This window comes from Chanos chanos, chromosome 8 (genome assembly GCF_902362185.1).
Source record: "Chanos chanos chromosome 8, fChaCha1.1, whole genome shotgun sequence".
NCBI lineage: Eukaryota > Metazoa > Chordata > Actinopteri > Gonorynchiformes > Chanidae > Chanos > Chanos chanos.
The window spans coordinates 7,751,559-7,779,036 of record NC_044502.1 but is presented as its reverse complement, the minus strand read 5'-3'; the positions used below and the strand labels follow the sequence as shown (position 1 = coordinate 7,779,036).

Genomic DNA, 27,478 nt, shown 5'->3' with positions numbered 1-27,478 from the left:
TTCTTGTTCATTTTCTGGTTTAAGAAGGAAGACATTATGGTCAGCCTACAGTATTTTTACTAGCTGGAAAAAAATTATCCATGAACATGAATGACCATAACTAGTTTGTTTAAATACACATTACCTAAATGAACTTACCTCTTGTTACCTGAAAATGTTACAAGTTTATTTTTATATCTGTGTAACCACAATAAATATGCACTGGCCTTGTGAAGTTACTGGGATACTATGTAATGCACTTCACAGTTTATGAAACAGTATCCAGTCTAATCAGTCTCTTTCCCTGCCAACTTTCCTTTCAAAATGTGTCGTCCACTCTGGTTGTTTGTGAGTCACATGCTTTCCTGTGTCAGTGGAATTTCAGTGTGTTTTTTCTAGTTCTGTTTTGTCAACATAAAGGACTTTGGTGTATTTATTTTGTGTTTAGTGTTTCCCTCTAGACGTGACATCACTTTTGAAAATGCTATTCTCAACAGAACTACCCTGATTCCTTTTGTTTCTTTGTTTTTGTTTTGTATGATTTGCAGTAGACCTGTTGAATCGTAATGAACTTGTTGGAACAGGGTTGGCAACATTGATTTGCAGTATCAACAATTTCTTGAAATCAACATACATGAAAAAAGACAAGAATTTACAAAAAAAAAAAAAATTCTCGCGCAGTCTGATAAGGAAGGGTCTTGGCATAAACACTGGTGAACTGTCACAGTTTTTCCTTCTTCTTCTTCCTCTTCTTTTTATTTCTTTATTTATTTTTTTGGTCAACCCAAATAAGTTCTCCTACTCAGACTGCTATCAATGCATCTGTCAAGATGAAATGCAATTTCTGCATTCTGAATCTCAGTCTAGCAATTTGTGCATTTTGAATCCCTGCATAATCATTCCCCCCCTCGACCTTTTAATCAAATGAGCCTTGCAAAGCTTGCAATATCCCCTCTCTTGTCAATCTATGATCCGCATTTCTGCTGTCTCACAAGGAGCATGCGCATTCGAAATATTTCCAGTTTCTCCTCCCCTTCTGTCGTCACAGGGCGAGAAACAGTTAGCCTGTTGGGTATCGTGCTAGTGCATTCAAGAATGGTTGTGGTAGGCAACGACCGTAGGAAAGAGGATGATACAGCAAACATTGGCTTGAAACGATGATGGAATGGATATAATCATCTGACAGTTATTCAAAAGGGAATTGCACCAGGACTGAGACACAAAGACCGATGTCGGATTATTTATTTAAATTTACCAAGCATTCAGTTTCCTAAATATGCGATTGAACGTCTGGCAGTGATGGAGGAGGTGATGTCGTATGACAACTGTTTACATTGAATTCTATGCCGGCTTTACAGCTACCCTAATGACTGATATGTCTGTCTCTGGGATATACTGCTTTACGTGTTTATCTAGTAATTAGTAGTGTGACTAGACAAATCAGACTTCCTCGTATTCACGCACTTATTCGTCTGCGCTGTTGACTTCTTAGATTGTTAGCTAGTTAGCTAGGTGTCTGCCAAGCCTTCCCTGTCCATTGCTGGCTAGCTAGCTAGTTAGCTAGCTAGCAAATAGCTAACCAGAGTAGTTAATATACGAACGCTGGGAGGCTTTCCCTGTGAACTTAGTTTTCTCTCTAAAGCGGACAAGTGGTTAGCTTGGGACAGTTAACGAGCTTTATTTGGGCAACTTGGTAAAACAACATTGAGGCAGTGAAGCTGTCAATGGGGACTATAAATTATTTGCTTTTGCTAGCGACGTCATTTCTTAGCTGCTAGCCTCCTTGCTAGCAAGGCGATTCAGAGCTCTAGAGCTATTTTTACCTCTTGCTAGCCTGCGAAGACCCATCGAAATTTGCAAAATGCATCACGCAGACTCTATCGGGGATTCTCCTGGGACAAGGAAGATGGCGCATTCGTCAGGTTTTAGTAGCCGAAGGGGCAGTAACACAGGTAGTGCAAGCTTGTCTGCCTCGTCGAATACAGCTAACTTGAACTGTAATGTCATACCAACTGACGACCACCAGTCCCATTTGATAATGCAGCACGCACCCCCCGGTTCGTCATCCCCGGGGCCACACCACCCACCCCATAGTCTAAGTCTTCACTCTCAGGCGCAGTCTCTCCAAAACGCCGGGGCTCAAGTGAAAAAGAAAAGTGGCTTCCAAATTACGAGCGTACTGCCGGCTCAGGTCTCCGCCAGCGCTAACAACAGCATAGCGGACGACACCGAGAGTTATGACGACATGGACGAATCGCATACCGAGGACTTGTCGTCTTCTGACATCCTCGACGTGTCTGTATCTCGAGCTACCGACACGGGTAACCCGGAGAGGAGTTCTTCCGAAGAGACGCTGAACAGTCTGCATGGAGTGGAGACTCCAGGTGTTGTGTCACCCAATGAGCCAGTGTTGCATCACCCACACCCCCAGGCTCCTCAGCAGGGCTATATGGTGAATGGAACCGTGCATCACCATGGTCACCATCATCATAGCCACCATCACCATGGACATCACCAGGAGCAGACCACGCACTCCGCTGGTGTGACACCGCCTGTGATACCACAAGGAATACCTTCAACTTCAGTCTCAGTAGGGAGTGGTAGTACTTCAGCAGTCACCACCCATTCAGGTGCTGCTGTGCTTAGTCAGTCTCAGAAGACTCCCCAGGTCAGAGCAGCTGGCATCGAAGGTAGCGTAACACGCGCTGTGACTCAGCCGTCTTCCACAGCTCACGGTCCCATGGCGAGCGGAGTTGGAATTGGTATTTCTGGAGGTGCCGCGAGCACCGCTACAACTGGGGGCACTCTACCGAGCGTGACCGGGCCTGCAGGAGGCAACCTGGCTGCGGCCACAGCCGCGGCTGCACAGCCTCCTCCTTCAACCGTCACCACCCAAGCCCAGGCTTCCACGGGCTCTACATCTACAGCCTCTCGTTTCAGGGTTGTGAAGCTGGACTCAAACTCAGAGCCATATCGTAAGGGGAGGTGGACATGCACGGAGTACCACGAGAAGGAGGCCGCCCCGGCTCCTCAGCCGACGGAGGCGGTAGCTTCTCACAGAGTTGTGGAGAGTCTGGCGCAGTCGGAGAGCGACAGCACCAGTGGGAGTTCTGTGAGCAGCACATTGAGCGGGACTGGTGGGACCCTTCAGACCCACCATGCCGAGTCTGGTGCGGAGCTTGCCGGGCAGCCAGTCCAACAGGCTTACGGCACTTCTGCAATTTCCACAACTCATCCAGGCCACACCCAGACCCCCCAGCAGTCCGTCTCTCACCCGCAGGACTCGGGCACACTTCCCATTCAACAGTCTGGTGTCGCCCTAGCCACCGGCAAGCAGTCGGTTCCTGTGCCAGGCTTGCAGGGCGTGGAAGGGCAACCAGCTGCAGTTAGACCCCCGGTTCCCTACAACCTGGAGGCCCAAGCAAGTCAGGCGCAAACCAGTTACGCCACTAAACAGCAACACTCTGGATCTGTGAGCCAAGGAGCTGTCCCTGCAGATATTGCCCAGCTTCAACAAGGCATCCAGGCTGCAGTCCAGCCACCTCAGCTGCCACCAGTACAAGGTGGGATAGGATCCAGACCACAGGCAGGCTTGGTAGGAGTACCGGGAGTTCCGGTCGGGGGACCGGCGGTCGTCCCTCAAGCTGTTCCACCGAGGGCCTCACAGACTCAGGCCTCGCAGGTAGGCATGGTTCACCCTGGTGTGCCGGGTCAGGCCCCGCATCGTGCGACACCAGTTCATCTGGACCAACAGCAGCAGTCTGCCATTCAGCCAGCGCCGCCATCGTCCTCTTCTTCAGGCCTGAGCGCACCGAGCATGCCACCACCCTCCTCTCTCCAGGGCAACCTTCAGCCAGGACTTAGCCATACTGCTGCTGCCGCCTTGCTGCACACGGGTGGTATCGTAGGCCACCCTGGTGGACTTGGTTTGACCTTGGGCCACCCTGGAGCTCAGCAAGGCCCGGTTCACCATGGAGGAGGCCCCTACGCTGGGATGGCGGCCCTGTCTTCCCAGTTAGAGGATGCTCAGCGGCTGCTTCTCCAGCATCAGACCTTGCTCGCGCTCCCCAAACTGGGAGCTGGAGGGGTCGGCGGGCTGGGCGGACAGAGCGCCTCAGATACGGGCATGGCTTCAGGTTTGGAGTCGGGGACCAGCATGGACGTCGGTGCTTTTGCTGTGGTGACTGGCATAGAAGAAGACAGGTATGTGTCATTCATGAGTTGTGTCTAGTGTTCTTTTAGGAGCGGGTTCAGTATTAAAACACTCATTAACACCACATGCACTTTAGGACATATAATAAGACAAATCCCAACTTCATTCATACATACACACAGAGTAACTACTGTTATCTGCTGCTGTGGTCCATGTTAGACGTTCTACTTCAAACCACTGACACGCGAATTCTTTTGTTTTTGAAAAAACCTTTTGGTCAAGAATTTTGTTGGAGATAAAGCTTGTTTTCATTGTGTCTGGACTGGTTTGCATGAGGACACTCTCAGGTCAATCCCTTTTTCATGCCCTCTAATTTTCTAGGCTGAATAGCACAGTCTCATTCAGGGCTTTTCTATAAGTGGTCAGTGTTGGGACAGTCCATCGCTTCTAAATTTAGCCTTCTCCCCAGAGAGCTCCTTTCCCCTGCCCTACCCCCTTTCCATTCTCTGTCTCTCCTCTCTCTCTCCCTCCTTCTCTCTCTCTCTCTGGCTCTCTCTCTCTCTCTGGCTCTCTCTCCCTCTCTCTCTCTCTCTCCTTTCTCTGTCCTTCCCTTTTCCATCCTTTCCCATTTCTGAGGAAATATTTGTCTCACTTTACCACAGGGGGGGTCACAGGGCGCCTGGAGCTGTCTCTCTCTCTCTCTCTGGACACTAATGGACATGGTTTCCTGCACTAGACCAGTGGACAGGCAGGACATTAATAGCTACTAACAGTCTTCAGGGTTCCATTGTTCCTGCCCACCCTGAATAACTGTGTGATAGGCAGAGAGTGTGCATAATGTGAAGTGTACTCTCTGTATGTTTCTTTTCTTCACCAGTCTGGCCAGCTGTGGGCAGTTCAATATGACAGCTAGATCGTGTCTCTTTTCATTATGTAAGAACTGCTTCACTCTGCTAAATAATTTGCTTTGTTAAATGACGTTGTGTTAGTTTGGGGATTAATGCGTCGACTCGAATCCCCCGCGCTCTCGTGTCGGTCTTATCCAGCGTCCTCGTTTGAGATGCATGCAGAGAGGGTGAACCCAGTGACCTCGCCCTAGCGCCATTCATCCTTTAGCTGTTCCGCTGCGCCATCGCATTAACCACGGTCGTCAGCTGAGGTTTTGAGTGGTTAGCATGTGGCAGAGGGAAATCTATAGGTGTCTGGTCGCCATGGAGATGCGGCAGTTCGGGCGTGTGACTCAGCAAAAAAGTGTGCGACTGTCGACATTTTCGCTGATGTCACGAGGACCCGTCAAATGAAGATGATGTTGGGGGGCAGATCTGCTGCGGTCGTGTGCCGTAAAAAAACCAAGGCTCTCCTCTCTCCTCCCTCCTCCTCATTCATTCAGAGCCTTCTGTAACTCTTTACCTCCTTCTGCTCTGTCATTCAAACCTGGTTAAAAATCCCCCTGTGGAAAAATCTAAGCACAATGGTGCAATAAGCTGTTAAATCGCGACCGGAAACATCCACCAATGAAAGGCAGTGGTGCGTTCCCTCTCTATATCCTCCCCTTCCCCATCAGGGGTTCAGTCGCCGTGGAAACGCTGAATCACTGTCGGCGTGGCACCCAAACAATGTCGCTACCCTACATAAGCCCATCAGGCACTGTTATTCAGGATGCCGTATCAGCAAAGAGTCACGTTTTTCGAGCACAAACGTTGCTCCGCGTTTTCCTGGTTGTAATCTGTACTCTTTTTAACTATTGATATAAACCTGTAGGTTGAAAGGGAAGAACGTTATGCCTGAAATAATATGGAAATGAATGACACCACAAGACGAGAGCTGCCACACAGCTTTGGGTCATTTATTTAAATAATCAGAATAACAGAGGTGGCAGCCCTCTGACCGGGGGTGTTTGGAACGAGAAACATCGGCGACTTTATAAAAGGAGAGATAGGAGGGAAGTATTTGATGAAATCTTTAACAATCACCAAAACCCATCAGTGATGTCAGCGTGAGACAGTGAGATCGGAAGCACATATCAACGGCGGGCATTAACCGATCGAAAGCTCATCTTTCTCGTAAAACCACACAGACATCCACCGATGACTGCTGTTAGAGTATAGTGAAACCCAGCAGCCGTGTAAGGAAAAGAGAGCTTTCCAAACGTCAGTGACATGTTCTGCTCATCTGTCTCCTGTTCACTGCTGTGGACTGGTTCGCTAAGTCGCCATCCACAGCACAGGCCTCAATTACTCTCCATTATTTTTAGCACCACTGCGTAGGATGAGGTTTGGGATCAGAGGTCACCAAAGAGGGGGAGGGGGGGGCTTTAAAGAAAGGAGACCGACCTCTCAAGGGCTAATACATATAACGAAGGTCATGTGATCGCCCCGTCTGTCAGCTCTGATTTTAGAACCCCTTCTAAACCCCTTTTTTTTTGCCCTAAAGAGAAGCCACCAATGGGGCAGACGGTCAGCTGTGATTTATTTGATTGTGGAAGCTGTTTATTTTTCCCTGTGTCTGCACTGGATGTTTGTATGATGTTCAGTTCCGACTGTTAGGAATTCAATCAATCCGTGTGGCTCGTTTGTGCCTGTCATTAACGCTTTTATTCTCTTGTGTCCTCGTTTAAACCGTTCGCCCCGGAGATGCCCCAGAATTTACTTTTAAACGACTTCCATCTGTCTCACACGGTGCAATATTAGTTAAGGAGTGTGATATTTTATTTAGTCTGAGCTGCTGGAGTTTGACCTTGAAGTTGGATGGGTGGGGTTGACGGTAATTTTTTTCTTTTAGGTAATTGCCATTGGCGTAATATCTTTTTGGCAGACCTTGGCTAGCTTGTCATTAACGATGAGCCTCTTTTGATGAATGTCGATAAAATAATTTAGTTCCCCGTTCAGAGACGTGAACTCATTTGTCGAAGCAATTTGGTTGGCGTTCGTTGACGTTATCGATCCAAGTCGTTCTGTTGGACAGCCTCTGTGTGCTTCGGCACCTGTGCGTGGTGAGAGAGATTTGGCCAGAGGTGACAGTGTCTAGCTGGACAGCCACGGGCAGTTGGCCATGTTTGACTCTTTTTTGGCAGAAAGCAGGGCTGTGGAAAAACCCCAGTGAGGTCATGTTACTCTGTGAGTGTGTGTGTGTGTGTGTGTGTGTGGAATCACTCGGTGGTGATACGGCACTTTAACAGGCTTGTTCCTGCTTTGGTCTCGACATGTTTTTGGACCTTAGAGCCGCCGTGTTGCAGAGGACGACTATTAACGCTGTCAGAATCTTTACACTTCACCCTTTCACCCTTCCTCTTTCACAAAGGGCTGAATGCTTTAACGCGCAGCTAGTCTTCCAGGCATAACCGAATGTGACATCCTAGCTCCCGGCTACTCTCTGCCTCCGCGAGTGATTGACGACAAATTATCTCCACGTTAAACCTATATTCAAAGTAGCTGTTTCGCTTTCCATTTTGAAACCTGTCACTTCAATCGGCCACTGCTGATACATAACCAGGATACCTAAATAACGTGTGCCCAGACTATTGATTAGTTTCAATCACATTGATAGTAAGCAAACACCAGTTTCTGTGTGAGCGTTTCAGATTTAAAATAAAAATGTTCCCATTAAACTTGTGTAATAAAGTCCAGGAGAATGTGTAATTACGACAGTTTTTTTTTTTTGGAGCAGACGGTCTCTAGCCGTCAGGGATCCATGATGATTGGACTAATTTGGGAGTTAAGAAATAACGCGAAAGCGCTAAAAGCAATCGCTACGCTTTCCATCTGTTCTCCTCACAATTCAAAATCCTCAGTTCCCTATCCCAAATCATTCATATCCCAAATAATTCGGTAATTCTCCATCTGTGTCAGAGGTGATAAGCCCTGCCAACCGTGGCATTCCTCTGCACAGCTGTTAAGTATTGGGGGATGTAAATCTTAAATGCCACACTGTCAGAAAGAACCTAGAGGCGCAATAAAGGCCCTTAAGGCACAATGAGGGTCAGAGATTACAGGTATGTGATAATAATGTTCTGAATTAGTGTCTCCTGATTGGCTGGCTCCTGTCCCCTGCTATAAATTAGCTTTGGCACGGCACTAAATTGTACCATCACGCGTTCTTTTGAATCCTGCATCTACATCAGAATATAATAATTGATCCATAATACTTCCCAAGAAGTCACGTCGATTAATTTGTGTCCACCACGGGTATTTTTTTTTTTTTTTTTTTTTTTACAGTGTAGGTGTCAGGTCTGTGTCTGTGAATTTAGAAAAAGCGTGGTGAATATGTCTGGTGTTCTTTAACGGTGGGTTTTTGAAACGCGAGGCGCTCTTCTCGAAGAAAACGTAAACTCTTTGTAGTGGCACAAACGAGGTCGTGGCTTTTTTTTTCTTTTTTTTTTTCGTCTCCCTGCGTCTGGCTGGCCTCCAAATTCTACCCTGTCTCGTTCATTTTGACAGATGAGTTTAAGTGTACCGTCATTTGTCAGAGTTTTGAAACGAATGAATTATTCGCTTTCATCTCGAAGCTGAATTCCTCATGGCCTAACTCCTCGCCTGCAGCTTTGCAGGAATAAACTGTGAGTGGTTTCAGTACCTGAACCTCTTCTCACGGAGTTTACAGAGCTCTTAAAGGCTCGGTGATGGATCTGTCATCTTGTCATTGCCGTGACGACGTTGCTCGCTCTGTTTTCAGTGGATTTAGCTGCACCTTTGCTCATGAGTCTCTCTGTGTTAGCAGTTCGGCTCAAGTGAAGTTTTCCTTTTGTTCTGACCGGTAAAGTTCATGTGTGAGAGAGTTGAAGAGTTCTGATTGACTGAGTGATGTTTGTTGGAGCTCTGTTAATCGACATAACTGAAATCTTACAGTAGCTTTCCACTCAGAGCCAAAGTACACTCCGTGTCTTATAGCAGGTCTTTTTCAGGAATTTCACATTGCCTATTTCCCCTTAGCCTGTTGGGAATAGGAGCATTCCCAATGAGGGGTTTACCAATGGAGCTTCTTTTCTCTTATCTAATGTTTAGGCCGTTTTTTTTTTTTAAATTTGATCTGGATGAAGTCATTCAACAAGGATGAAGTCAGATCTTTTTTTCCTTTTGTTAGGAAATTTCTTAGTCATTGTTTACCTGTCTGTTGTGACTAGGACCTCGTTGGTCTTCAGGATTAGATTGGAAACAGATAATTGGACTGAAAGAGATTGCTTACTTTGAGCTGCTTGTACATTCAGAGGGTTGGAAGAGAAGAACATTAATCTGCCTGTCCAGTGGTTTTTGGTTGTGACAAATATGAGGTTAGTCTGACCCCTGGTGGTGAAAGATGAAAATGTAATGGCAAAAATATGACACTGTTTTAGTAAACTATTCAGGATATGCAAGAGTATGTATCATAATTATCTGTCATGTGGATTCCTTTTAAGATTTATTTGCCCCCACACTCGATAATCAAAACGCAAATCATTGTTGGAGAAACTTGCGTGATCTGGTCTCCCACTAAAACAAAATAAATAAAAACTACATGCAGTGTCTGTTTTTGTGTAGTATTAGTATTGATATTTAGGTATCTGTGCAGTATGAAGTGCTGGTCTAACTTTAGCTCTCTGTCTTAAATATTAACAGTGAGTGTCACACACACAGCATACATTACTTACTCAGTCAGCTGCTGTACTATGTTTGTCCATAAGATGGCAGCACTGCTCCACTGAAACCTTGGACAAGTGTCAGTTTATGTAAGAATTCTCTGTGTCTTGTGCTGTTGTCCAGGCCTTGAGGGACTCTCACATTCTCCCTTTCAAACGTGACTTGAGATGAGCGTGACTGCCTGGTCACTGCTGTAGCTACTCTCTCCCTCTAGGTTTTAGCTTTTTTTTTTTTTTTTTGTTCTTAAAGACTAATTAAAGCCTATCTTGTTCTCTCTCTGTCTCTCTAGCACCCATTCGGGTTAAATGGGATGTGAGTAGTTCTCTTTCTCCCTCTGTACCCCTGGGATTTTGTAAACGCTTTGGATGACTCGGCAGATCAGACCTGTCAGCGGCCAGACTTCTCTTTCAGAAGGTTCACACATTTTAATGATACAGAGAAACCGCGCGTCACATGCCTGCTCGCGTGCGGAGCGTCTAGGAGCCAGAGCATTGGGATGACGTCCAGAGACAGACATCTCACTGGTGCATCATCTGTGTGTGTGTGTGTGTGTGTGTGTGTGTTTTTTCCTAACCAAATGTAACATTTGACATGATGTCATGTGTCTCCGCTCTCAGAGTTAGACCGTCGAGAGGCAGAGGAGACCGGTTCAGACCGGCTTTGGAGTGTTCTGTTCTGTCACTCATTCACTTTGGTTCCTCTCTCTCTCTCTCTCTCTCTCTCCATTTCCCTTTCATTCCCTTTCTCTTGTACACTGACTCTTGCTGTTTGTCTCCTTCTCGTGATGTTTTGCTCTCTGTTCTGTCCAGTTTCACTTTTTCGACCCTTCCTCTTCGATATTTGGCGTAAATGTTTTGTTCGTCCCAAACTAATAAATTCAACCCTCACTCATTCAGCCAATGTGGCTGATTCTAGTTTTGTTCTCCATCTGTTAGCCCTTAGCACATCTGCTCGACATTAGCACAAACCATTTCCCTGTCTGCTCTGATGAGAGGGCTGTAATAAGACGGTTTAACCGAAACAATCTCCTCTGATTGTCCTAAGTGCTTCCGTTTTCATTCGCTGCCCCTGTGCATGTGTGTGTTTCTGTGTGTGTGTGTGTTTAGGAGAAGCAGGTGGAAAGGGGATGGAGGTCATAACTGAGCACCTGTGCGTAATTCAGTGTATGTGAGTGTGTGTGTGTAATTCAGTGTGTGTGTGTGTGTTTAGGAGAAGCAGGTGGAAAGGAGACAGAGGTCATAAATGAGCACCTGTGTGTAATTCAGTGTATGTGTGAGGGTGCGTGTGTGTCTCAGCTGCACATATTGGGAGCCTCGTTCTGTTTTTTTTAGGGCATACAGACCTCTCTACAGCCTCTCAGACAAGATGAGTTCTGGGCTCAATTGCTTTCTGAAGAGAAATTTTCAATTCAAAATGCAGAACTAGACGTGTGTGATGTGACCAGAATATTGTGTCAGGAAAATTTTTATTTGTAAAATATCACGGTCTGCTATCTATAATGCAGTTTTTTTAAAAAAAAAAAAACAGTTTACTGCACAGTATAACCAAGCTGGAAATGACAGTACAAGAAAAAAAGATTTCAAGAAATTCTGTCCCTTTGAGAAAACCCTGCTCATTACAATGTCCACTTAGATGAAACGGATGATGAGACTGAAATCTGACCCGCAACTTAACCATGAATCACTCGTCATAGCAAAAAAGTTAATGTTTTGAATTCCACCCGTAATATTTTCCCAGAGTTGACTGTGCAAAGGCAGAATGGCGCTGTTTGAGGAATATTTGCAGCTGGGTGTGTCATAACGTGGACCAGCAGTTTGGATCAGTCTTCTGAAGCTCTGCTTGTCAGCTGTTTTTTAATCAGGATCACAGAATTTGGGTGTCATAAAAAGTTACTGTGCCTGTCGCCTCTTTGCACTGTTTGAGCTTGAGTGATGATGCGAGGAATTCTCTCATGTCATCACATTTGGTGAGAAGCGTTTGTTAAGATCATATTGTTACCTCTGAGAGAGCGGGGGAAACTGGGTCTGAGAACGATGCACCCGGACGTAACGACTCTCCACAAACGCTGTTCGCGGATCGGCTGTGTTCGGCAGCCGCTGAACGAACAGTACCCGTGTAAAGCTTGTCAACTACAGTGGATTGATTCAAGTCAGATTTTAGCAAATCCAAAATGCTTCCAGGTCATCGAAATGGAACCTTTTTCGAAAGCAGTCCTTCTTATTCAGCCAAGTAAACTTCCGACAAGGAGCATTATTTTAAAGATTTCGATCCCTCAGCGTGTTATTCCGTGGGTTTTATTGGTGTAGAGCGGGGTGAGTTCGGGTTTTCCAGAGTCATCCTGAGCGATACTAAGAGTTACGGTCTACGTTTGGGAGCAGAATGTGAGTGTTTTCAGGGCTGCTCTTACTGTAATCCAGCCCCTCTGCCTCACTATGCTTTTCATATCTCTGAAAAGCATATTGTGGATAATATTAAAACTGTACACGGAATAATAGTGTCATTTTTGCTCTACCCTACGCAAAACTAGATCTTTATCCTTCTGCGGTAAACCAGCCTTTTGTCTTCTTGGCCTGGGGTAGTTAAACAGAGACTAAAGAACCGACTGCATCGCCACATTATTCCTGTCTTTGCGAGTGGTTCATGAAGGGATATATAACTGTAATTATTATGTGTTGTGGTTCACATATGAGATTGATGGACATCTGTTTGTAACCAGAGGTAGTAATCCTACACTGAGTTAATCTGTCCACCTCTAAATGATCCCGAATCTGCCGAGCTTGTCCCCTGCTGTAACCTCGCCCCCGAACTCCTCCCGTAGTGGTCTCAGTTCTACCGCTGGCCCTTTGCTGAAAGGCCATCCTGAGTCGGGGGTCTGTGTGCTAAGGTAAGGGAGGGGGAAGGACTCGTAATCTGATTGTGGAGAAAAACTCTAATCTGATGTCTAGAACATCCCACCCTTAATTCACACTGTTACCCTAGTTTCTCTCTCTCTCTCTTCCTCTCTCTCTCTCTCTTCCTCTCTCTCTCTCTCCCTCCCTCTCCCTCCCTCCCCTCCAGACCCCCCCCCCCCCCCCCACTCTCTGCTTTAATCCCACTGTCTCCCCCTCCTCTTTCCATACATTACATAAACACAGCTTAGCACATACACCATATTATAGCTGTACATCCATGCTGTCCAAGATTTGATTGAACAGATGTTACCATATACATGTGTGTGTATATGCATGGACATGTGTTATTTCTGGTTTATCTGTCCATAAACCATAATGCACATGTGTTAAAATTGAAAATGATGTGAACTGATGAGTGAAATGAATTCATTTTTGACCATCTCAGGCCTTGCTGAATGTAAATTTCTCCAGAATTGCGTAGATGTGTTTGTACAATGCCCACGTGTGGTCCCAGGTCATCCCTCTGCAGGGAGTCCAGAGAGGGAGTGTTTTTATTTATTTCGGGTTGTTTAGTGCCAGCCAGTTTACGCTCTTGGCTTTGTTGTCAGTGATATATTTTCTGTTGGCACACAGGGCTGACTGCGTTTCGCGTCTTTAGGCCGCTGGCCACTGCTGTTATGTAAGAGGGAGAAAAAGGGGGGGGGGGGGGGGCAGCAGCCAATCAGACGGTCGCTGCCGTAGAGATGAACACAATCACAAAGCTTTTCAGCGGAACACGGCGGGAACCTGGCAACTGTCGCTAAGTGCCCTTAACCCAACACTCGCTGATCGCTATCACATCTTAGAAACCTCAGTGCAACCTTGTATGAAGGGGAGAAGGTTCGGGGGGTGGGGAGTGAGAGCGAAAACGAGGGGCCGTCCTCCGTCTCTCTTTCTCTCCTTTTAATCTGTCTCTCTTTCTCTCCCTCTTCTCACACGTATGTGCAGCGGTCAGCGTAGAGAAGCGTTCTCGATGTCAGGTGTTGAGTGTCATGTTTTTTTTTTAAAACCCTCCGACACAAGCCCCAGGTCAAAAACATGCTCCGGTTTTTTTTTTTGAGCTGCCAAGACGCGCGAGCGTCCGGGGAACGTCCTCGCCTCCGCGGTATGCTCTACGCAAACCGGATCGAGGCGGTCGGCGCGTAGCGCTCCGGGTGGTTCTAACGCCATCAGGCAACAAAGGAGCTCTGATAGACAAGGCAGGAGAGACACTAAAGATGTGTGTGAGGAGGCTTTAAAAAAGAGACGATGTTTGGATGGTAGAGATGGGCTTTGAGTGTTGATAGAAAGAGAAAAAAAGGTTATGAACCTTTGTGGAAAAACATTGTGGATTTTCTGTGTTCTCCTGGTCTTTATTGTTCGCATTGGAACATAGGCCCCTGTGCGTGCATTCACACACACACACACACACACACACACACAGGCTATGGAGTAGACACACTTTCCATACGGTACAATTAGTTTTCAAATATTAGCTTTCACTGCTTGCCAGGACGGCCTTTGTTTTTCCAGTGATGGTCTTTATGTTGTCTGAATATCAGCCCAAAGTGATGTAATATGTGCATACAGCCTCAATCAGCTGAGAGCAAACTGTGATGTAACACACATACACACACACAGGGGCGGGAGGTACTTGACTGATGAGCGTAAGATGCTGAGTGTTTTGTCTTTGTCTCATCCGTCTGGATTTGTTCGTGGGGTTTTTTTTTTTCCCCCTCTTAAGATCAGACCTCACCTGTATGCCAGACTGTTCCTCTTTCGAGTTGTAATTCACTCAGACTGCACGAATCAATAATAATTTTTACAGAGGACGTTTTTCACGCAGTAATTGTAGATCCATGTTTTTTGTTTTCTCAAGTCGACTCTTATTGGACCTATGGGTTCACTGAAACTTCAGCCCTACAGCGGGACCACCGCCTAGTTTATGTAAGAGAGAGAGAGTGTATGGAATGACACTGCCTCTAATGGACTCAGTGTACCAGGCCCACACTGAGAGCTGAGGCGGAAGAGTTACTCACACTCCACTGACCACCTTTGGAGAGACAGAGAAAGAGAGGGAGGGAGGCAGGGAGAAATATAAAGTTCTAGTTCCGGCAGCCTCTGATGTGCTCTGCTTCTTTGACTATCCCTCTCTCTCTGTCTCTCTCTCTCTCTGTCTCTCATTCTCTCTCTTTCTGCAGCCCTACTCGGCATCCTTGTTTTTGAGGCGGTAGTGTTTATGTGTTTATGGACTAAACTGGACCCCCCCCCCCCCCCCCCAAAAGATTTAGAGTGAATCTCAGGACCATCTCTGACTCTCCAAACGTCACCGCTCTTACACTCTAAAACCCCCACGCTCCAAACCCACAGAAGATGTTTCAAGTCTTTCAAATTCATGACAATGACCTAATTATCACAGACCTTCCACCTTTCGCCCTCGTGTCACCACCCCTCCCTCAATTTACCCCCCCTCTTCTCTTCTTCCTCTTCTTTAATCTCGTTAGCGCTAGGTTTCATTTTGCATTACTTACGGCCATTTCCCTCCAACCCAGAAACGGGCCTTTCTACGCGCTCTTACGTAACGCTCAGTATGGCTCGGCCGCCATTTTGTATCTGCGGTTCCTCCGTAAGCGGCGCAGCCCCTCGGATGGGGCGGTCTCAAAATGGCGGCTGAGGAGAGCACGTCAGAGCCGAAGGGCTCGGGCGGGAATAACGAGGGTGTCGTGATGGCGGAAAAGAGCAGTCAGACCTCACAAGCCGTGAACTTTTCATCAAGGCAATTTTCCTTTTGGGATACGTTTCCCCCAAAAAATAAAAAAAGACTGAGGACAGGCAACAGTTAGGAGAGGGAGAGAGGGAAACGGAAAGAGCAGAGTGGCGCTTGACATTGGATATGTTTTAGTTGGTCGTGCGATGTGTCGTTTGCATGTTTGGGTTTATTTGTTGCTTCCACGTGTCCGTGTAGCGTAAATGCCTCTCAAAGTGGCTCTGCTTAAAGTGTCGCCTGGCTTCTGTTGTCATGACTTAAAGAGTCTTACATAAGCAAGAGCTTTAGTCTGTTCATTTCACCAAGTCAGCATGGAGCCTCCACACCTCGAGTTCTCAGAAAATCCCAACTAAAAGTGTTACGAGAGAGAGGTTTGTTCAGGCATGCACGGTTCCCGCTATCTGTCAGTATCAATTAAAAGCGATAATTCTTTGACAAGCAGATTCACTTTGGTTTTCACACACACACACACACACACACACACACACACACACGTGAGAGTGTAATTCCTTAAATCTTGCATAAAGCAGTCGTATGTCTTTATCGATTCTCTCCCACGTGTTGGTATGTGAATCATTTTCTTGCAGAATACTTGGATACTCCTCCTGACTTTTGCATGGCGCTGGGGCTCCATCTTGGACGGTTAGATAATATGTAGGTTACTCGTGCTAAGCCCACGGTTGCCATACGGAGGGGCCATCCGCCCCCTCTTGTGTTTGCGTGCGCTCGTATACAACACACACACTCTTTATCTCTGCAAGTCACATAGTGTACCAGGGCGAGTGTATTAGTGCAGAATTAATGTCCACCCTCTCTTCTACCCCATCTCGTTCAACCTTTCTTGCATCCAATAGGATGAGGGAAAGGCGCGAGACATGCGCGGATTGGCTGAGGAGAGGCTGAGTCAGCACGTCTCCTCTCTGATTGGTAGAATGTGCAGGGTGTGGTTGTTATCTGCCTGCATTTCTGGTCTCGTTTTATCTCGGGAACCTGATGGACAAAGAATTTCCAATCAGAAGTATTTAGGATTGGGCTTTTTCCCAAATTTTGCGGTTTCATGCTAACCCTTTTGAAACATTCCAACTAACTTCAATGGTACTAGTGTATCTTTTTAAAATCTTCTTAAGGAACAAAAGAAAAACAACTATGTTTATGGACTCTGTCAGTCAGTATTGCGGGTTTAATTTGGACGTTGAGTTAGCCAGTGATTATGCTTGGGACCTTGTTTTGGCAGGGTTTTAAAATGCCGTCTGTTAATGCAAAGGGACATAACCCCTGCGTTTGAGGGGGAGCCCCCTCTGCCCCCCCTGTTAAACAGAGTTTGGATTGGGGGACCCCTGCTCCTCTCCTGACCGCCACCCCCACCCTCCACAGATCCCTTGACCCTCTTCAAGGGCCAACCCAAAAACCTTAGTCACGTGACCTACATCATTTACGCCACGCCGTGTTTTGCAGAGTCCAGAACCTAAAACCGTCACTCGGTCATTTCTTATAATGTTGGGCCGGATGCACTTTAGCAATTCCATTGGCTTTTGTATGTAATGAAGATTATCGTATCCGGCTTTGGAAAAAAAAATCCATCCAAACGTCTCTGGGTATTATATAACATAGCTTAAAATGGCTTAGTTTAATGGCTAAAAATATAGATTGTTGACTTCCCATCACTTACTGTGTGTGGGGGAGCTGTCAGGTGAGTGACTCTATTAGTGGGTGTTCAGTGTGATAGTTTAATTGCAGAAGTTGTAGAAGAGTCTGGAATTGGATTACACAGAACTTAATTAGTGAGTTGCTCCTCTCTCTCTCTCTCTCTCTCTCTCTCTCGTCACACATCCATCAAAGACCAGCCTTACCTCCTCTTTGTTCTGTTGAACGCTGAAGGTCTTCTCTGCTGTCTGTGTTAGTGTCATTGTGTGCCTGGAAGGTGACGTTTCATTTGTTTTACATTCTGGACTGATGTTTAATAGCGTCTATTTTGGTTTTTTGCCCTTTCCCCGGCATGTTTGTGTTTTTCGATGCGAACGCGTGAGTTTGCACGTGCCTGCCGCCATCTTTGTGCTTTTTGGCTGTGAAACGTGTGCGGTGCTCACTGGCGTACGCTGATGTGAAGAGACAGGAAGAACATGAATTCAGTAGAGGGAGGACACACTGTTCTATCCCCTACCACCCCCCACCCCCCTTTAGAAACAGCAAGGAAAGCCCACAGAGGAAAAAAAAAACAGTACTTTCATGTAGCCTTGAACATTGCGTGAGGATGAATGGGTCTAACAAGCTGTCTGTGCTTTATTAGAGAGAGAGAGACAGAGAGAGAAATGAGGCTAAGTAATGTAAAACTTGTACAGTAAATCCATCTGCCTTCAAAGAAAAAAAGAAGATTTATGTCTGGCAATAGAGAGGGAAGCTAGTGCACCTGTGTTCTCATTCCAGCAGAGAAAGGAGATGAGAAAGTGTGAGGGATAGTGCTGGAGGAAAGAGGTGGGAATATAAAAGGAGAGGGGGTGGAGGGGCGGGTTTCTCAGGGTGTGTGGCCCAAATTGAGATCACTGATTGGTTGTGTCTTGTAATCTGCACTGACTGTTTATGTAACAAGTCATCTGATCACGTGACCAGCTGAGTCTGTGACATCATAGCTTTGCCCTCATCTCTTCCATTCAGTGGCCAGAGATTCTGTGTGACGAGCTTAGAAGGAGCTTGGTAGGGACACAAATTAACAGAACACTCATTCTTTCTCTCTGTCTCACACACACACACACACACACACACACACACGTACATACACACAGACTCGCGTGCATACACATGCGAGCTCACACATACAGATTCTGGATGTAGCCCTGTTGTTTTCGCGGCGGGCCGGAGAGTGTGTCGCTGGCGGGTGGTCAGGGGCAGAGGGGGACGTAAGGTGGAAATAGGGGGGTTGCGTTTTGGGCTGGTTAGGGTGTTTTTTTTTTTTTCCTTCCCCCGCTCTCTTTCTCTTGTGTGGACGGGCTTTGAGTGACACTTCAATGAGAGAGAAAGGGCAGGTTACGCCGAAAGGCCAGGACAAGATGACCCTGAAGCTCTTCTTCTGGGAGCTGGAACAGAACCTGAGGTAAAATCTTCACTGTCCTGCTAGCGTTAGGAACCAGGGCATCGGCAGTAGGGTAGCGGGAAACATCCTTCCTTTGTACTGTGATGCATGACCACTGGTGAAGTGACCACCCGGTGTGTGTGTGTGTGTGTGTGTGTGTGTGTGTGTGTGTGTGTGTGTGTGTGTGTTTGTTTGTGTGAGAGAGATTCAGAGTATTTGGGTTAAACACTAATTGGCTTAAAACGAATGTTCTATAGGCAATGTGAGATGAATTTCACCCTTCAAAGTGGTCTCAGTTCTCAAATTCTACGGTCGCATATAAGTTTTACTGCACTTTTATTTTTGGATGGGAACACTGTGTTCTCGTGTGAAACGCTTGCATTGTTGAATGAAATCGCATACCAAATGAGCATGTTGTCCATATTGCATTTCTCAAATTCAAATATTTCCTCAGCTAATCACTCAGGGCTTAATTTAATCAAACTTATTTGAACTGACTGTTGGGGGGGGAAAAAAATCACTTATTTACCCACCCTAGCTCCAGGGCATTACTGTCAATACACATTCACTCAGTGACTACTTCAGATGTTTTTTTTGTTCCTTCCTCTCATGTGCAATCCAGTTCACTACAGGTAACAGGTGCGCAATGTATTATTGTGTTTTGAGACATTAGTGCCTTGGAGGGAGATATGGAACAGAATTTTATTTTATTTTTTTTTTCCCCCCTCAAATGTTTACCCGTGTATGTTGGTTACCTCATAGCACACCTGAACCACAGAGCACATGGGATTGAGTCCAGTTGAAATAAGCTCTACTTCTTTAGTGGGTCAACCCAGTACCACCACCCTACTTTTAACGCCGGTTTTAATATACTTAGTCCAACACTACAATGGCCAAGTCAGTGTGTCTGGAGAAGGAAAGACCCTTCATGTTTTTCATATTTTAATGAACTTTGGTTCATGCTTTCATGGCCCCAGCACCGGATCAAGTGCTGAAGCCCAACACAGTCCCCTTGAAACAAAGCCCCCTCGAACGAACGTGGGCAGGTCACTCAGAACCTGGACTCTCCTCAGACCCTGGAAAGTTTGATTCACAACAACCGAAAAATCACATTTTAGTTATAAAATTCATCATATTATCATACAATTTATACTGCCAAGTAAGCATGTTTAACATGCGAGGAAAGGTCCAAAATGTCCTCACAGGATTCCTTTTTTAAGTTAATATTATTTTTTTTGCAGTCTTGTGCAAGACGCACTAGGTCAACTCACACAACAATGTCCATTGTGAGTGGGACAAAGACCAAGTCACCAAGAACTCCATTCATCTTATCTGTCCCCTACTCAGCACTGTGTCTCAGAAGAAATGGTCAGCCCCTCAGCACCTGCCTCCCTCAGTGGAGAAGCCCTTAGATTGACTAAACAGAGCTCAAGGTCCATCGGGGCCGGTGCTAACACGATTGTCCCCCCCCCCCCCGAGGCCAAAGTTTGCATCAGATACACACACACACACACACGCTGGTCGTCGTCCATCGTAAACTCATCATGTGTCATCCTTAAACCTGTTGTTGTGACAAGATTACCGGAGTCAAAAAGCAAACACATTTAACCAAAAGCAAACACATTTAACCCGACTTTTACCAGTTTGAGTATATGCCTGCTACCTCTGCCGTACCGTGTGAATGCTTCAGTCACACACTGTTTGAATCATACGGCCACTTCCAAGCACCCATAGTGTCACAATAGCCCTGGTCGCCACCACTTAGTCTGTAGTGTGACATTACAGGTAATAGCTTGTCAAGAGCTTAAACAACACACAATGCATGTGAGGCAAAGCAGTTTATCTCGCCTTTATTTCTCAGGCTTGACAGGCTTCAACAATCCCATACACCCTTTAGTCAGAAAAATCTGTTAGGCTGTTAACCAGACTCGTGTTAAAGAGGGGGAAAAAGTGCAGTGCACACATGGAGTGGCTAGTACAAAAACAAGGGAGGCATTTGGTGTTGCAAAGTTGCACTCATGTGTAATGAAGCACAGTAAGACACTCCCAAGCTTGATATCAATCTGTATAGAGATGAGTGTCTCTTCTGATAGGCTGCTGGTCTCTGACCTCTTTTTTTTTTCCGACTATCTCTGAAGGTTCAGGGGAATACACACAGGACTGATTGAACGCTGATGGCTGTATCAGCATAGATTATATCAGCGCTGATTAAAGTAAAGATAATTTTAAAGGAAAAACAAAAGAAAACCCAACAAAAAAACATTTCCGTTCTGTCAGCTGAAAAAAGAAAAGAAAAGTGTAGGCTTACATATATGAAAACCTTCCAGAACTGTAAACCTGATTTAAGTGCAGTTATACTCCTATGACACACCATTCAATGCCAAACTACACTGTGCAGTCCTATAAAACCAAATAAAGAAGTATAATAAATATAATTTATATAAGCAAATAACACTGTGGAAAATATATTATTTTGAAGTAATGATAGAATACACGCCATGTCATTTTGACATTTAGTCACAAATGCCTTTTCACCATAAAGGTGTTTTGTTTTTCCATTTTCATTGCAGTTGTTAGTGACATAATGTATTTCTCAGTCATTTTGTTTTTTGCCCCCAAACCGTTGTCTTTTCATTTACATGTTTTTTTTGTTGGGTTTTTTTTTTTTTTTTTCAAATTTTGGTTTTTCAAACGTTGCTCTGACCAAGTTGCTTTTTTTCGTATATCAAAACGTCACCGCATAACGACAAGGGCGTATGCCAGACAAGACAGGTCAGTCGTTCCGTTTTTTTTTCTTTCTGTTTGTTAGTTCTGTGTCTCACGTCACGCCATGTTGTTATTTTTAGATGTTCTGAGATGCACATTGTTAATACATGAAGTCTTTTTCTCAAAATAGTTTTCGGTTTTTTTGGGGTTTTTTTTATTCCAGTGAGTTGCGGCGTTGTCGCTGACAAACACGTTCAGACATTGTGATTGTTAAGGGGAGATCATGCACGTCACTGGACCTCTATTTTATTTATTTATCAAATACAAATAACATCCCCTCCCAGACAAACCGAACCCGAACTTCCCTGTTCTTTAGCCACACAGATGGTCACCCACGCCCCCACACCGAAAATAATCGGTAACTTCTTAAAATATCTGTTCATACATTGAGCTCACAATTCATTCACCATTCAGTCGTTGCAATCGTTTATGACCGTTAGTTACAGCTAACAATGTAACGATGTGGTAAAAATACTCAAGACTGTACTGATTGAGGCTTTGTCCAAAATATATACTTTTTAACCAAATGCTTTTCAGACATAACTAGTCTATGACTGCAGAACATAAAAATATAACCAGAGAAGTGCTCACTTTTAGGATGCATTATCGTAATCTGAGCGCATTTGAATAACTTCAGTGATGAATGTAATCCAGTTTGGTCCTTGGCGACCTGAGTAAACAGTTTTGTCTTTGTTTTGTCTTCATATTGTAAACAGACTTGATTTGTCGTCATTAAATCATAAAGACTTGGGGGAGAAAAAGACTGAAAATGTTTTTGTTACCCAGTGATTCTGATTTCACGTAGATTGTTGAAGAGATTGTGTCGGATTAAATGGGTATCTCTTATTTCGTGAGAGATCTGAAAAGAACATCGTGTTCATTCCTGATGTGAAGCGCAGTGTTTTACATGGTGTGCAACGGAAGTTTTTTTTTCCTCTAGGCTCATTAATATTGTCCTCGCCGGTGCTCTGTTAGTTTACACGGTATCCTTAGAGTAAGACCGAGTATTGATGTAAGTGACTTTAAAACTTTCTTAAAAATCCCCAATTACCTCGCATCTGTAAGAAAAAAAGCCATTTATCTTTTAGGGCGTCTGAATAGCGGTTTCTTCTCTTATCCGACAGATGGCAACATTCGTGTTCCTATCGCATACATACGTTCTCTAAGCCATTCTCCAGTTTACTGTTCTCAGCACCTGCGGCACAAAAATCTGCATTTGTATTTGGTGTTCTTGTTTCTCTGAGTTGCATTCGTCAGTTTTTCTGCAAACTTCATCTTTTGTGTGAGTTAGACCTCTGCTTTGAAATTTACATTATAAAATGTATTCTTTTGTATATCTTTTGCATGCATTGTAAACAGCGACTCGTGTAAACCATAATGATTTAAAAACGTGGCAGGGTTAGTTAGCATGTCTTTTTCCATGGTGGTCCCGGTGCAGAATTAATCACAAGAAAAGAATTCGTTTTAAACTGACTTTCATGGTTTGCTTTGTGAAGCGAATTTTTCGGTGTAAGCTGCCATGCTGAGGCGAGGGCAACGGCATAGCGCCAGGTGGGGGCGTAAACACGTAGACTGTATCAGTATAATGATTTCACTCTCAGCCAATGAGGTTTGGCGAAGCCCTGCTTTGTCGACTTTATTATGCAAATCTCTGAGCGGCTGTTGATTTTCAGTGAAGCGAGTCTAGTCTGACCCGGGTAGTCTTTGTGCCATTCCAATGTCTGTACAAGCTCACCGACTCCTCGGCACATCGACCGAGTGGCCACATATTCCTCCTTTTTGAGAATGTGAGAATTTTGTCCAGTCAGACGTTTACAGCTTTATTTTTTACAAGCCTGCGTTTTGATACCCGTGGGCGGAATAGAATGAACCCGCAGTGCTACACGGTGGCGATGGACCTTGGTGTTTGTCAACTGAGGAATTTCTCTATTTCGTTTTTGTCGTCTGTTTTAGGCACAGAAGGTTCTTCGCCTGTCAGGCTTGACAATAGGTAAATATTTACGTGCCACTGGAAATGTGAAAAGCATTGTATTATGGAGGCGAGCTGTGCATTGAATGAATGAACGAAACGAGTTGACCATCGTTTGTTGTTTGTTTGATGGTATGCTGAACGTTCTGTAATTATTATTATTATTGTCAGTATTACTATTATTATTTATTGTTATCATTGACACCACAGACAAGTTAGATTCAAGTCATTCGTGCTAACGCGACTGCTGCGGTTTAGGAACGACGTGCAAAAAAACAGACTTTGGTTTAGTTGTTAAACGGAAACCCCCCAAAATACCGCACTGAGGCATTTTTTATCTTTCATTTTCGGTTTTTCAGTCTTACTTCACCATAGAACTTGCACGACTTTACCGGCACGACAACAACTTGCCAATCGAGCTTATACCGTATCATGTACTGAATGGAAAATTCCCTCAGCTGTAATGTACATTCATGAATGTATGTTATGTAACTGTATTTCGGACACATTTCATTTGCAACTGATTTCATCAGATTTTACCTAATGATAATTTGCGATTTCAGTGGAATGAGTGGTTACATGTTTCGCTATGTTTGTTCTTATATATTCCTTTAATGTCTTTCCCCACAGCTCTTCAGGTGCCAGTGTGGTTGCCATAGATAACAAAATAGAGCAAGCCATGGTAAGTTTTCATTTTTACTTCCTAATTTTAAAGTTTTTAGTGGCTTAAGCCGTTGAACTTTGCACTCTCCTTGTTGTCGTTGTCCGTTACACTGCTCTGTTAGTCTTCATGTTGCACAGTTACGTAACTATGAAAATGTATGGTTCGAAACAAAAGAAAGTCCCAGTTTGTTGTTAATGGCATGTCTTAAATTAAGGAATACGTGTGTTATCTGATTTTTAAAGTTGCCTGTTAGTGGGTAATGGGATATAACAGGTGACATCTTTGCTGTTTTAAGACCGTAAAATCCACCAGCGTGAGAACTAGCCGCGCTCTCTCACCTGGTGTTCCAGTCGGCACACACTGGCTGTAGATTTAATTTTCGGGTTAGCGCCCGAAAATTGTAATCTGTTTTAAATAGTTCCACAGTTGGGTGGGCAGTAAACTGGCTGTGTAATTACGTAGTAACGATCATTAACTACAAATTAATGACAAACTCTCTAAGTAACCTAAAGCTTTGTTGCGGTCTGTGTTAGGAGCGAGTTTTGTCTGTAGTCAAAATGTAGTGCATTCGTTGGGTGTAAATGACTAGACGGGACCGAAATGACGCGCGCTGATGTAAGAATCATTTGCGGAGCTTTGTCCAAGTTTTGTTTTTTTGTCTGTTTTACTGTTAGTAAACTCAAAAATTTGGCGCTTCCCTCAGTGCTTCATGCTCTCTGTTGCTAGGCAAAGAGACCGCCATAGACGCCCCGTTATAAATAGCTTTGGCGGTGCACTGGCCCCGCCTTCTGGAAGCAGGAACATTTTGTTCTGTGTGCCTTTAAGCCGGGCTAGGTCCCAAAGTAGATTGATGCTCTGATCGCACGCAACTCCAGCACACGCCTGTACACAATAGCTCTTCTTTATCTAATCAATCAAACCCCGAAGACCCCGTGGAGTGTAATTTATGTGTCATCTGTTTTAAAGTCTCTAAGGTGACAAGTGCCCGTTAGAGTTGTCGAGTTATATGGTTGGCAGACAGGAGCTTGAGAACTTGAGAATGTTTTTGTTTCAGTACGATTCGTTGAAGCTTTTCGTCTGTTCGTTATTTAAGATGACAATTCTTAGTCAGCGTTTACAATTATGCCTGGTCTCTCTCTCTCTCTCTCTCTCTCCTGCACTCTCTCTCTCTCGCGCTCTTTCTCTCTCTCAGGACCTGGTGAAAAGTCACCTGATGTACGCAGTACGTGAAGAAGTGGAGGTGCTGAAGGAGCAGATTAAAGAGCTGATTGAGAGAAACTCTCAGCTGGAACAGGAGAATAACCTGCTGAAGACCCTGGCCAGCCCAGAGCAGCTTGCCCAGTTTCAGGCCCAGGTGCAGACAGGATCACCCACCTCTGGAACACAACCGGGAACCGTGGGAGCTCCGCCCGGAGCACCCCAAGCCATGCCCTCCAGCCAGGGCACAGGCCCCACCGCTTAATTCTTAACACTACCTCTCAGTCCAGCAGAGGAGCACAGCCGTGCGACGCCTATACGACATAACACAACCAAGCCTAAGCTATACTGTGAACAGACTCAAAACTCAAACTACAAGAATGACAAAAAAAAAAAAAAAAAAACAACAACAAAAAACAAAAACAAAACCAACATGCCACGATCATAAAGGATGTCAAGGAACGGATCCTTAAAACAACAGACAGACAATACAGCCTTTCTTTTTCTTTTTTTTTTTTTGCACATCTTATACTCTCGCATTACATGTCAGTATACGTTGTACTGGTGTTCTCCTCTCAAGAGCTTTACTTGCCTCAGACAATCAGTAACGGCGAAAAATGACTGCAAGTGACTGAACCAGTAGCCACAGAACGCAAGCGGAAAAAGGATAACGAGATCCCATGCGGACTCTGGGCCTGACGAATCTTGCCCCGCATGCTGAAGGGTTTTTTCCCCCTCTCTCTCTCTCTCTCTCTCTCTCTCTCTCTCTTTTTCTCTCTTCAAAAAGTGTTGTCAAATTCAACAGTGACTGGAAATTGTGCTGTTGTTGCCACGTTGCCCTATCCTTTTTTTTTATATGTAAAATGTAAATTGTTTTCTTTATGTTTTCTCCCTATTTTTTTTTTTTTTTTTGCTATAGTTTTTTTTTTCTTAGTTGTGTTGAATAAGAGAACAAGCACTTTGTAGGTGACTAACGTGAAGAAACATTGGAGGACCATCTTGTTAGGAACCCTCATCTGGAATGGGGGTGGAGGGGGGGGGGTAAAGAGAACCATGGAGGAGTTTTTGGAAATCTCACCGAAAATGTACATTTCCTTTTCAATGGATAGATGGTGGAGTGTCCCAACAGTGATTTGCTATGCTTCACTGTAGAGACTTTTATCTCGTCATTCCTGCCCTTACGAGAGGCTTACGTGTCTTTCGGTCGGGACACGCAGAGGATGAATAGAGATTTGATAATAGGTTTTGTGTGTTACAGAATACAAGGGTGGGATGGGGGAGGCAGATTCACTAAGGGATAGTGAAATTTGTATGTTTTTTGTGTGTGTACAATAAATGTAAGTGGACTGTAATATAGACAGAAAAAAAAGTTGTTAACTCTGCAGACCATGCTGATGAGATGCAAGCCGATTCTATCATGGAATGAAGAAAGAAGAAGAAAAAAAAAAAAGAGCACACCAAAACTGCTTCTGACGTCATGCATCTCAAGCAGCGCACAAACGGACTTTTCTCTCCGACGACAGAACTGTTGATTCATTTTCACAGGTTCATTATTCCCAAACCGAAGTTCTCAGTTTAAATTATTTGAATGGGAATCCGTGAAACAATGGAAAAAAAAATTTTCTTGCCTTACAGCGAAATACTCTGGATGTACTACAAAATATCCTGGTCGCAATATGTATCACAACACAAGTGTGTTAGAGTTAATGGCCCATTGTGTCAAAACTTCTCTTCATTTCGTGCATGTTACTTCTCAAAACCACGTATGAAAATGTGACGCTATACAATTGCACTAAACAGTTGCACCTCGACTTTAATAAAATAAATGGAAAAAGTATTCCTGTTTCACGTTGTGTGTGTATAGTCTCTGGATGTTGGTGACTCGAGTGTATTCATGCGGATTCAGTCACGGCTTCTACGCAATCAGTATAGGGGCGTGTTCAATGCAAAAACGTCATAAGATGTTTCTGATTGGCAGGAGCCTTGACGCACACACGCTGCTCATGCATTACCTCCTAGCCCTCCCTTTCATTCACGTGTACAAGCATGCCGGATTATAGTGGCGCGAACTAGCAGCCGCCCGCGAGATTTGTCCTTCGTCTTTAAGTAAATAATGGTCAAACTGTGTTTTTCGGATATATTTTCACATTTTATGTGCTTAATTCTAGCCGTCAATGACCGTAAAGAATATTGTTGTTATTATTATTATTATTATTGTTATAAATAAAAAATAACCCCCAGGTTTAGGATGCAGTGAAAAAAGAAAAACAAAATAGATCTGATATTCGTATCGTATTTATGCTTTAGTCGGCAATTAAAATGAAAAAGTCTGACATTCCGAACTGACTATCAAATTTGTGGACGTATTTAAGGTCAACCTATAAACCTTTGGCTG

General features: G+C 44.7%; 1 protein-coding gene across 2 annotated transcripts; it reads left to right on the top strand.

Moving 5' to 3' along the window:
- Nucleotides 1-1,441: 1,441 nt before the first annotated feature.
- LOC115818564 (TSC22 domain family protein 1-like) lies at nt 1,442-26,881 on the top strand. 2 transcript variants are annotated; one of them, XM_030781962.1, is made up of 3 exons: nt 1,442-4,182; nt 23,853-23,904; nt 25,079-26,881. In XM_030781962.1, exons 1-3 carry the CDS (start codon nt 1,841-1,843, stop codon nt 25,346-25,348), a joined length of 2,664 nt encoding a protein of 887 aa, XP_030637822.1. In that variant the 5' UTR covers nt 1,442-1,840; the 3' UTR covers nt 25,349-26,881. The 2 variants fall into 2 exon arrangements, with proteins under 2 accessions (XP_030637822.1, XP_030637823.1); XM_030781963.1 differs by lacking the exon at nt 1,442-4,182 and adding an exon at nt 22,985-23,243.
- The last annotated feature ends 597 nt before the right edge of the window (nt 26,882-27,478 follow it).

Bases quoted from the DNA above. Each gene is read 5' to 3' on its own strand.
- LOC115818564 (XM_030781962.1), top strand. From the start codon at position 1,841: ATGCATCACGCAGACTCTATCGGGGATTCTCCTGGGACAAGGAAGATG. The intron at 4,183-23,852 runs GTATGTGTCATT...CTTTCCCCACAG, and splicing joins ACTGGCATAGAAGAAGACAG to CTCTTCAGGTGCCAGTGTGG. The intron at 23,905-25,078 runs GTAAGTTTTCAT...TCTCTCTCTCAG, and splicing joins ACAAAATAGAGCAAGCCATG to GACCTGGTGAAAAGTCACCT.